General features: G+C 52.9%; 1 protein-coding gene across 1 annotated transcript; it reads right to left on the minus strand.

Annotated features, from left to right (window-relative positions):
• Positions 1–878: 878 nt before the first annotated feature.
• On the minus strand, positions 879–6,274 carry FOXF2 (forkhead box F2; the record flags this gene model as incomplete). Its single annotated transcript, XM_084796215.1, is given in 4 exon segments — positions 879–2,037; positions 5,095–6,151; positions 6,153–6,256; positions 6,259–6,274. Coding segments are annotated over 4 exon segments (1,341 nt in total). The 3' UTR covers positions 879–1,873.
• Positions 6,275–12,227: the final 5,953 nt, after the last annotated feature.

The raw sequence follows: 12,227 nt of genomic DNA on the forward strand, positions 1-12,227 counted from the left end.
GAGAGAGAGAGAGAGAGAGAGAGAGAGAGAGAGAGAAGGGGGGGGGGAGAAGACTTAAAATGCAAATATGATAGTGCAGAAATAAAAGTATTTAACTTATTTTTTAATACAGGAAAGAGGCCTAAAGGTTAGGGATATAGCTAAGAGTTCTGAAACTACATGTTTTATTCAGGGGAACACCTCGAAGTCAAAATTCATTGAAGTAGGGGGAAATCATACCCCTCTCCTGAGTTAACAATAAGTGTATGGGGCGGGGGAGGGGGGGAGTTGGACGAAAAGAGAGTTGCCAAGAAGCAAAACCAAAGACGAAAATCCAGCCCCCAGTTGACGGAAAAAAAATCACTGCAACACGATTACCAGTGAACACTGCTCTGCTCTCGACAGAAGGGTACTCTCGGTGGGAAATAAGTCCTTTAGCCTCACTGGACTATTTTCTCATTTTAATGCCCTGCCAGTTCTGTGGGTAGCATTCAGGATTGGGAAACCTGGCAAGAAAAGAAATAGAAGCTGTGCAATCTTGTGGGAGCCCCTGTGGAGGGGTGCCCGGTTAAAACCTTCACGCAGAGGGCCCATAAGCCCCTTTGATCTGACCACCACCCAAAGCAAAGTGCAGCCGGGATGGGCTGCTTGAGGCTATGGGTGCTGGCTCCCTGCTCTGCCCTTACATCTCCCAGCTGGTGCTGGTGGGAAAGAGGAAGGAGAAAAAGGGCAGAACTCTTGGGCACAGGAAAAGAAACAAAGGAGGTTCAAAACTGGGCTTCCTTAGATCAAACCCTTGGCTTGCAGAATCTCGCCTGATTTTTTAAATTTTCATTTAATTATTTATTTATTTATTTTTTTTTTTTTTTGGTGTGTGTGTGTGTTGTTTTTAAGTTCCTTTCACTTTCTAGTTTTTGTTTGGCTAGAAAAAAAAAAGTAAGAGTGGAATAGAGAAAGACATATAAGTGTCCTCTCTGCTGAGAAGACCCACAATCAAGACTGGCCTGGCTTATTCAAAACAGAGAGAACTTCCATCATGTCAGTTGTACAACTTAAGGGTGGGCAGTGTAGAGCTGCAATGTTGCCTGCAGGGTGTGGCCATGACAGGGTGACTGCACAGAAAAGGGTTCCTAAAACAACTATTTGTTATACACATTTTATTGGAAAAAAAAACTTAACATCAAAATATTTTGGCAAACTGTAAAAGTATACATAAGTGCAAATATACCCTCCTTTTAAAATACAAGCGACGTGTGAGTATAAGAAGATCATAAAAATACTTTAAAAATATGGTGGTAGAAAAACAACCTTGTAGAAATGTTGTATTGTCACAATACTGAGAGCCACCTTCTCAAACTAGACTCAGTTCTTTATCTCCTCACAATGTTCTTTGGCACCTGTAGCCGAAGGGAGCGTTGGGAGTGGGAGAATCTACTGGGCCAGGCAACTAGACAAGGCTTTCTAGAAATACTGTGCTTTTAGCACTGCCCGCTTTGAAAAGTACACACTAAGACACACACACACACACACACACACACACACACACACACACACACGCACACACACACCTCCCTTTTCAGACGCCCAATCAGTGAAGGCAATGGCCACCCCTGAACTGAAAGGTTTATGTCTTACATGTAGTAACGTTTTTTTACTGTCGTCTCTGTCCCTCTGCTGGGGTATTTGTTGCCTTGCCAAGGTTTCCTCTTCCACGGGTGGGCAAATGGGGGTGAGCAGGACTCCCTCTGGGCGTTTGTCTAGGTGACGGGTGTACTACTTACTGCTATCCGTGTGCACAGTGTGTGAGTCCGTTGCAGCTCCTAGCTGCCCCTCTCGGAGGGGAGAGGAGGAAAGGGCAGAAGAGAGAGAGGCAGCCTTCAAGGCCTCTGTCCATTCACATAACACAGGGCTTAATATCTTGGCACACGGTCTGGTGATGATGGTGATAATAAGAGCCACTAGCGGAAGGGTGGAAAGAAGAAATGCCATTGAAATTGAGGACGAAATCTTTTCTGTCACACACTGGAGTGGAGTGATGCTGGTAACGGGGCAGTCCCACTGAAAGAAGAAAAAAGAATAGGAAATCTTTTCAGTGACACTCACCCAGCTGACGGGGGGGGGGAGGGACGACAAATATTCAAAAATTTCAATTTAATTTGTGTTATTTTGACTGAGGGGTGCAAAAGCAGCTTGTGGCCTTTGGGTATATGCTATAAAACCCGTAGAAAAAGTGGGCATCTCTCAGAGCATCCTGAAGTCCCAAGATGCCCGCCTTGCTTTGGCTTTAAGTACCCATCCTTGAGAGATAATCTGTTCATGAACTCCCCTTTGTCTCTCTTGAGCTTGGAGACCTTTCTGCGAGGTCTGGATTCAGGCTACCCCGGGCACACGCACACTACCACTTCTGCCGCCTTCGCCTCTGTTTTTGTGGCTTGTTTGGCTGTCTCAAAAATCTGGAATCAGGGGGCTATCTATCCCCTTCGTCCACAGAGGGTGACAGAAGCAATACCCTGGAGAAGAGGCATGGGAGGCGGGTAGGAAGAGAGAAGAGGGCAGCCCCTTCCCATCTGCAGGTAGCAGGCATCTCCGTAGGTCCCAAACCCCTTCGGCTTTGCCTGGGCCAGTACCAGCCAGGAGTTAATAGAACCGAGAAGCAGCCTCTGGCCTGGGAATCTAGAAGAGCTCGGAGTACCCGAGGGTACTAGTGGAGCCTTGGGGACTTCTGTATCCAGGAGCCCAGGGCGTGAACCATTCTCTGCCAGCGCCAACCTACCGCCCACTTTTGCTTTTGCTTTCCCAGCCCGGGGGAGCAGTGGGCTCTGGGTTTCAGCGCGCATCTCTGCGGCGTAGGAAGGCATTTGTGAAGCCTTCCCCAACGCACCCGGTTGGTGTGATCAGCACAAGCCGCATGCCTGTGTCGCCCCCAATGCGGTTGGCTGTGAGTTGAAGAAAAGTGTCCGGTCCACCAGCGACACGTAAACCCTATGGCGGGTACCCATTGCTTAGCGGCCGGTACAACACGGCTACAGGCAACCGCTCAGAGACTCCGCTCCGGAGAAATGACCCAGGTGCGCGCGCAGGGCGACCCGGTCCAGTGCTGCTACGAACGGACGACGAGAAGGGCCCGAGTTCGCGCCTCCACCCCAGGCCGCTGCCCGTTGCCGCTGGGCCTCAAAGGAGCACAGGCACCCGCTGGCGAGGGCCGCGGGGCGCTCACTACACACAGCCAAAGCGGATTCAAGTTGCCACCGACTCCCTGAGGACGCCGCCTCTGCCACCCTGTTTCAAAGTGGAGGGTGCAGTGCATTTGCAGGACGAGGGTCGAGCTGTGTGTGTGTGCTGGGAGCTGTTTTCAGCCATCCTTGGGCCACCATCTCAGCCTTGCTTGGCCTCTAAGTTTCACACTCGGGACCAGACCCTACAGCGTCCCTATGTACAACGCGGAGCTCTTTGAAACCCCCTTGATAAGGTCTTTACTGGAGGTAACAAACTCGGAATAATATTCTGGGAAGTGAAGGGGACAAATGGGCCAGGAAGAAGTGGCAACAGGGCCAGACTGGCCCTGTCCAAGTTAAAGGGTTAAACCGCCATATCCGGGGAGTTCTGGGTTTGTGTGTGTGTGTGTGTGTGTGTGTGTGTGTGTGTGTGTGTGTGTGTGTGTGTAGCGCCTAGATTGTGCGGCCTGGGACTTGGACCTAATAGAAAGGTCAGAAATGTCTCTCTTGTGCATTTGCTTGTTTGTTTCTCCCTAGAGTATCGTTTCCTGACGGCTGGGAAGCCTGGGAGCCTGAGTTCAAGGTAAACTAGATCTAACCAAAAAGAGAAGGACTGAGGGCAGGGCCAGAGCAGTGGGCCTAGTGGATGGGGGGAGGGAGGCAGAGGTCCCAGTGCAGTGTATAGGAGGGAGACTGACAGCTAGCTGGTGTGGCAGGAGGTGGGGGTGGGGTGGGGAATAAGAGAGAAAGGGGTCATCTGTATTGGTTACTTGTTGAAATTCCCATAAAATTGAACAAGACTCTGTTCTCTGTGGGTTAAGTCAGCCTAAAATCCTCTCCCGTGTGGTCCTGCCTAGACTGTCTTTGTTTGGTTAACCCCGGAGACCCCCCAGTTAAAAGGCTTATTTGGGAAATTTCTCCAAGATCTTTTTTTTTTAATGCTGTTTCTTGGCTTCCCCATCCCCCCCCCCCCCCGCAAGCCCCTGTTGCACATGTAGTCACAAACCTACGAAGGGATGCATCACCCTGTGAACTTTCTGATTGGGGCGGAAAGTAAGTGTGTGGGAGAGAGCACCTTTGGGCTTTGCCCCTGACAGTCAGGCTCCCAGATTTCAATCTGCACCCCTGTGGGAGCCTCAGGGGAATTAATGAGGCTTTATCTCGATCCTCTGGATAAAGCTGGCCAAACACAAAATTCTCTCCTCCACTCCCTCCTCTCTTCCTAACCTCCGACACTTTTCACAAGTCAATAAATTTTCATAATCTGCAACCCACACAACATAAAGCAGGCACAGTAAAAAGTGGCCTCTAGGCACATTTCTTGGGGGTATCACACACCCATGTGTGTTCGTTCAAAGATTCCTCAACACTTCGGTGCCTCTTGTGAACAGCACTGTTCTTGGGATTCAGTTCTGCCTATCTCCCCTTCCCTGCGACCTCTGTTTATTGCTTGCTCAGGTAAGCGCTATTTCCCATTTGCTCTGCTTGGCACAGAACCCCTCCCTCCCTTTCTGTCATTTACTTTGGGAACCAACGTAGGACAAAATGAACTTTGAAAAGAGTAGGGGGAACAAAACGAACCAGACCCAATTCCTGGACCAAGGTCTCCAAAGGTCACATGCCTTCCTTCAGAGCTGACTCTGGCCTAATTGGGAGAAAGTCCTAATGCAGGGTGAGAAGGTCAGGACTTGGCATCATCCTTCTCCAGTCTGGGGAGTCTGGGACCCGCCAGCAGGCCCAGGGTATCAGAGAAGGGTGTAAAATAAAATCCTCCCTTCCTGCCCAGGAACGGGTGCCTGCCGAGTCCACCCCACCACCTCAGCATCCCAGTTCCACTGACCTCAGCCCTTAGAGGCTCTCAGAGGCTACACTTGCAGTAGGCCTGGCTGCTCTTTATTACCTGAGAGATCCTCGCGGGCGTTCTGGTGTAAGTAGCTCTGCTCCAGAGAGTAGGAAGACATGCTGGGGTGCAGACCAGCAGAGGCCGCAGGATTACTGCTTGACGTCAGGGCAGGCGGCTGTTTGAGGTAAGGTGAAGCGCCGGGCGAGCTCCAATGTGCCGCCGGGCTAGTATAGGGCGAGTGACACTCGATGGCGCTCGCCATGGCAGGGGATGAGGGCACTGGGCTGCTGCTGCTGTCCGGCCCATAGTCACCGCCGCCACTGCCTCCACCTGCTGCCGCCCCAACGCCCGCAGGCCCTGCGGGCACCGGGCAGCTGGCCATATAGGTGGAGCCCGGGTTGGGCGACATGTGGGGGACATGGTGGTGGTGGAGGTGGTGTGGATGCGCGTGACCGGGAGCACCCGCGCCTGTATCATAGCCTGAGGGCATCATGTCGAGGCCACCATAGCCACCCTGCCCATGGCAACCCAGAGGCGCTGAAGGGGGCGCCTGGAAGTCGAAGCCCTGGGGCAGCAGCGAGGCCCCGAAGCCCAAGCCGCTCACCACCCGATGGTACATGGGCTTGAGCGCCTGGCACTTCCGTCTGAAACCGCGCGGCCGCCGGCGGAATGAGCCCTCCTCGAACATGAACTCGCTGGCCGGGTCGATGGTCCAGTAGTGGCCTTTGCCCGGCCGCCCGAGGCCCTTAGGCAGCTTGATGAAGCACTCGTTGAGCGAGAGGTTGTGGCGCACGGAGTTCTTCCAGCCCTGGTAGGCGCCACGGAAGAAGGGGAAGCGCGCCTGCAGGAACTGGTAGATCTCGCTGAGCGTTAGGCGCTTGCTGGGCGAACTCTGGATGGCCATGACGATGAGCGCGATGTAGGAGTAGGGCGGCTTCTCTGGCCGCCGCAGCCCCGAGGTCGCCTTCTTGGTGCCTCCGCTCCCGGTGCCAGTGCCGCCGCCGCCGCTCGCTGCACTCTTGCAAGCACCCGAGGAGGCGCTGACCGAGTTGGAAGAGGACGAGGCACAGGAGGCTGAGGATGAAGATGACGACGACGAGGTGGACTCCAGGGTGGGCAGCGGGCGGCGGGCTCATTAAGGCGGCCTGGAGCACGCCGGGTGCGGGGCTGCACGCGCGGCGGAGTGGGGAAGGCGGCGGGCGCGGCGGCGGTGGCGGGGCCCGCCCTCGGTGGTCATCTGGGAGCTAGGAGCAACGCCGGGTTTGGGGGGGCGGACCTCCGACCCGGAGCGGCAGCGCCGGAGCCGGGTCAGCCCACAAACTGGGCGAGCACCCCTAATCCGCCTGCCGCGCTACAGCAGGGGCCACTGCGGGCCAGCGCTTCGGCGTCGCCTCCCTCAGCTCCTCTGGGCTTCGGGCGGCGCGGCGGCGTGTCGGAGGCAACGCCCCGCGCATCCCTCTTCCGAGCCTCCAGCCCGCGCCTTGCGCAACCGACTTCTAAGCCACCAAGCGACGCTGCCCAGAGCCGGACAGCTGCGCCCTCGAGCCGAGACCTCAGCCCGGACCCCGGGGACTAGCCCGTCGTCTTCTTTCAGGAGTGCTCCTCTCTCTGTCTCTTGGACTTCCTCCCTGGCGCTCCCTCCCCGCGGCCGCCTCGCTCCCTCCCTCGCTCCCTCCCTCCACCCCACCCCGCCCTGCCCCCTCCTCGCTCCGCGCCGCCCGCCTTGGGGAGGGCGCACTGGCCGCGTCATCCTCCCCCTCTGACCTGGCGTGCGGCTCCTGCTCTTATCGGCTCCCTAACTCTCGGGGTCCTACTCGCACTACTAATTCTCTCTCTTCCGTGTCTCTTCAAAGTCAGGGCTACAGATCCTCTGCATTCTTCAAGTCCTAAACTCTCAGAGGAGGACTTCAAGTAGGCGATCGACAATTGATTACATATATCCGTACCTTCTAGCACCGCAGTTCCTATCCCGAAGGTCCCCCTATCCCCTCGCGCCAGGAGGTGGACCCACCCTGCCCCACCTCCACCCCTGCCAAGTCTTGGGGCGCCGTGCCCTGGAAGAGCCTCCTTAGCCACGGTCCCCAGTGCCCGAACTGACACCATCTGTCAACTTCATTTAGACAGTGCTGCACTCAGCCACTCTCCAGGGTGCCAGACGTCCCAAGGTAACGACTGCTAATCCTGGGTCTCTCTATCTCTGGCTGGGACCTGCAGGCCTTCTCCGAGTTCATAGGAGAGGGCAAGCACTGGGTGCCCTTGAGCGGGTGCCCCGAGGCAGTTATGAACATGTTTTGAGCTGATCACTGGGGTTTGGGTGGAGAAACCCGGGCCAAATTTTTTAGAGATTCAGGTCTAGTAGAATGGATTCGTTTTCTTCTGCTTCCACCTTCCACTGACTTGTTTCCACTTCATGCCGAGAAAAGAGGCAGGGACAGACAGACACACAGAGAGAGAGAGAGAGAGAGAGAGAGAGAGAGAGAGAGAGAGAGAGGAGAGAGAGAGAGAGAGAGAGAGAGAGAGAGAGAAGAAAGAAGAAGAAGAAGAAGAAGAAGAAGAAGAAGAAGAAGAAAAGAAGAAGAAGAAGGAGAAAAGACCCTGGGAGACCAAGAGAGAGACCTAGAGACCCTGAGGTGAGGGGATAGCTGTATTTAACGTCAACACTAAAGGTCCGCACAGCTGCCAGTGGGTTTACAGCGACGGTCTTCCGGTGCTCCATCCCCATGTGCCATGGCCAAGCTCACTCCAACGGAGAACACTTCTCCAGTTGTGGACTTAACTCCTCTTGGTAAGAGTCAGCTCAGAGAGAGATGGCCTCGGGAGAATCATTCCAATGAGACCCGACAGTTAGTTATTGGATTACACGTGCAGGGAAATGTAGTCTGACCCCGGACAGGGGCTGCAAAGAGAGCTGCAGGCTGAAGCAGGCCTGACCACACAAGGGCTGGTGGCCAGGCCCCAGAGGGAAGGAGATGGCCACCAGCAGAGCAAATGGGGAGGCACAACAGTGTACATTTCTGAGTCCGCCCCGGGACGACTGGAATTGCCGCGTGTAAAATGCTAGGGAGCCTGGGAAGGTGGGACGTCAAGGGGAGTGCAGGGACCCAGGTAAAGGTGCTACAAAGAGCCTTGTGGAGTCAAGTGAGGTCTGGCTTCCTGGGGTGGGGATGTCACCAGCTCTTGGTGCCCTGCGCAGGACTGACTCTGACGGAGAATGCTGGTGGGTCTGAGGAACGGAGGAAAGGGCGGGTGCGGGGAGGAGGGGAGGGGGGTGGCCCCAGACAGTGACCTGAAGTTGAGTGGAAGCAGGCTTTTTCCATCAAACCTGCCTGGATACCACACACAGAGCTCGAGTGTCAGTTCTTACTGCCCTGAGCCCGGCTCCTTTTCCCTAAGCTCCACAGTAATTAGACAAAGAAAACCTAAATTAGCTGAACAGGCGTCGACAGCTTCCTCCAGAGCACCCCTGGTACCTACATGGGAATGTGTCCGAAAATGGCCCGATTGTAGCCCAGAGTCAGCTAAGAAAACACCGCCAAGCAGAACTGAGTGACCGCTCATTTGCAAGAGAAAAAAAGAAACAAGTCAATCTTTTCCGGAAGGGATGTTTTGATTGGGTTGGGGGGTTGAAGTTGTTTCGACTTTCTAAGAATTTCTTTTTGACTGACTAGCGAGCATTGGGGGGGAGGGGGGCAGTGCCCATTTATCTAATGCGGATGGGAGGGGGCTCCCATCCTATTTGTCGTTTTTTTTGGCCTGGACTCATTTTTGATGAGACGTAATATGGAAGTAAATATGCGTTCAATAAACTGAAATTCTAGGTGTCTGTAAAGAATTACTTTAGATGAAGTAAAAATTGGATGGGGGATATGGTAATGATCCAGAGGAGCTCCAAGGGCCGACTTCAGTGTTGGTAAATATATTTTTCTGTGGGTGTGAATGGAAGTGGGGACAAGCATTGGTTCAGGGAGAAGAGCAAGGAGAAAGGGGTGAGTGGATGGTCACTTTGTAGGCAGGCAATATGTTTGGCAATGTGTATGGGGTCAGTATTGTGGTCACTCAGCTATGCACCTGTTCAGCTTTCTGCTCCTGGGGGACTCTGTGCATTTCAGTTCCCCATGGTACTCGCTTTTGAAACTGGCCTAAAAAGGTTTAAGGTTTGAAGAGCTTAAAGGCACCAAAACCTTTTAAGATCAAGGCAAAGTTTAATAATCTTCCATAGCTCTAGCTCTCAGTTTGGGAGCCACCCGGTATTTTAGGACTGTTACAAATACTCACTTTAAAAAAAAACTTGATATATTTTTTTTTTAGTTTCTGATGATTCAACTGGTTAAGTTATAAAAGGTTCTAAAGAGTTTCTTTTATCATCAGGGTATCTGCCACCTGGTTATCACGATTGTGTGAAAAGGATAAGAAATTGCTCTTGTAGGCTGCAGCAGGTCCCAGACAGTGAGCGGAGGGGGCTGCCCTGGGCAGGGGAAGAGCTGTTAACTTGAAGCCTACTTTTTTCTAGGGATCTATAGTCTGCCACTTCTCAACTCTGGAAAGATGGGAAGCTTGGTGGGTAAGTGACTGGGCAGGAAGAGATCTTCTCCCAGACTTGTTCTGGAGATCAAACACCCAGCAGTTTATTGATGTGGCTGCTCAGGGACAGAGATTAGGCTGGGTTAGGGATTGAGGGAAGGGGAGGAGGAAGGGGGGGATAGGACTCCAAATTCAGTACTCTTTCCACTTTATTGCAACTATCTGTGTTTCAGCCATGGATGTGTCCAAATCTGTTGGGTAAGAACACAGCTGATCACAAATTAGGTCAAATTCTTTCTCCCGGCAAGAGTATCCATTTCTGGTTGGCAGACAGCCTTTGGGGTTTTTGTTTTGTTTTGTTTTGTTTTGTTTGTTTTTTACATTTGCTGTGTAGGTATTTGAAGCAAACTAGTGTGATTCTCTACCTGAGTCTCAGCCTCTGCCGGGTTGCAGGGTTGAAGGGTTGAAATGGAAAATGGAAGTCTCCTTGTTGATACAGTGCTTTGTTTAGACTGATCCTACTCCCTAGGAGGTCCCTTCTATTGCTGTGAGCCCTTCTCCCATGATTTGTATTCCCTACAAACAACAAAAGTCTTGATTTTTTTTTAAATGGAGAGGTACAGGTGTGATTCATTAAATAATTCTGGATCAGTCCACAAGCTTCTTCATTAACCAAAAGCCATACAGCTCAGAGCAGTCCGTGGCTATTGGGTTGGTCAACTGTCTCCATCTGGGCTGTGGGTTCCCTTCCTGTTCCAAGCCCATAGGGTCCCACCCCAGCTCTAGAGCAAGGAAATGTAAACTTAGCAAAAATTGGGTTTCTGTGTTCTTTTTCTTACTTTCTGTAGTCAACGTTTTATTCTAGGAAATCTCTTCATTGTTGCGGTTTACATTTTTTTTTAAAGCATGCTTCCTTTGTTTGGTGGGTTTTACATGAATTGGCTTAGACTAAACCAGTAGAGATGGGAGAGACCCATCTACACTAGCCATGTTCAAGGGCATTCAAGACCTGGGGTGGGGGCTGGCTTGCTCTACACCCCTCTATTCCTTCAGCCTGTGCCTGAGTAAGGAAAGCCTTAGCAGTTTAATGGGAAGATGCCAGTTGCTCAGTGGCACTGGCTCGCGGTTTGCTTGTGTAGTAGAGCAGAGATCAGGACCTGCCACCTTAGAGGCGTCTAAAGACAACGTGGAGCTTTTTGGTGTTAGGTGGTTGCTCCAAAAGCAGGTATTGGAGAGAGGATCTTAACTAAGAAGGCTTAGCTAATAATCTCACACCTCCTCTGTTCTCTTTCCTTGGTCCAGAACCCTTAGACTCCCTGTGATGGAAACCCAGAGCCAGATTTTATTTGGATCCATCCTTCAGCCCTCCCAAGTGCATGTGTTCAGGCCTCTTTTAAAGCCACCTTCCAGAAAGATCAGCTCCTGGGTCTGGCCAGGCGTGGCTCCATTGAACCAGCTGGCCAGATCAGAGGTGCTTGGAGGGTGAGGAGAAAGGGCTAATCTAACAGACGTCCCATCCCCCATTCAAAAACTAGGCCTCTTTCTCTCTCTTTCTACAGGGCCAGGCTGCGAGTTCCAGGAGTTAGGCATCAAAATGTTCCTAGGAGCTAGTCCTGAAGTGCCCACTCCACCCTGCTCCTCCAGGCAGTACATGGCAGGAACAGGTGCCATTTTAGATTTCTACTGCCTGCTGTGTTAAGGGGTGGAGGTGCCAGGGGCACAGGCTGGCAAGACTTCCAAAGAGAGATGAAGAAACTGGGAGGCCTTCACTTCATACCCAGGAAGGCAGTGTGGGTTCATCTGTGACCGTTTGTGCAGCTGGGAGACAAACCCCCTGGCTCTGGGGCGCTGGATCTCGCTTGCTTTTGAGATTATCTGGAAACCTGAGGGAGCCCTGGCTGGACCTCTGCACTTCTTCCTCGAGTCCTGCTCCAAGGTGACTACCCTGCTCTCTGGAGTCTCTTTTCTCTCTCTCTCTCTCTCTCTCTCTCTCTCTTCTCTCTCTCTCTCTCTCTCTCTCTCTCTCTCACACACACACACACACACACACACATCTCTTTTGGGAGTTTTCACGGCATCCTTTTTCCTTCTTCCTTGAAGGTGGTTAGGGTGGTCCACCACCCGGGCTCACCAGCCTGGAGGGGTCACTCCAGGAGGGCGCAGGGCATTGCACGCGGGGATGCTACAGCAGCACCCACCAAACACCGGGAGGCTGCAAGGCTGGCCCCAGACGCCCGCGACGGAGCTAGGAGGCCGCCTGACTGCTGGCGGGCTTTCGCGGAAGTGCCCTGGAGGTCTCAACCCAGTGGCAGAGTTTTCTTCCCTAGTCTGGCTGGGTCTCCTCACCCACTGCCTTCCCTTCCCCCCGCCCCCAAATAAATAAATAGCTGGGAGGGCAAGAGAGCTCGGTGGGGCGCCGGGCCCAGCGCCTCTGCGCAGATGAACTTCCTGGCGCATCAAAACTCACGGCAGTCCTCCCGCCGAGCGCAGGATATGGGGCGCGCTCGCCTCTCTTCAGAAAAGGAAACGTAGCTCTTCCAAAAATATAAATCAGTTCTGACGTCCAAATATTTCTTTTGTCCTGCAGCATCCTCTGTAGGGATAAATAAAACGCGCTCGGCGCCCAGAGGCCGACTAGGGACCTCGGGGCGCCCAGATGCCGCCTCTGA

The sequence above is a fragment of the Acomys minous genome (assembly GCF_964271855.1).
Source record: "Acomys minous genome assembly, chromosome: 9".
NCBI classification, from domain to species: domain Eukaryota; kingdom Metazoa; phylum Chordata; class Mammalia; order Rodentia; family Muridae; genus Acomys; species Acomys minous.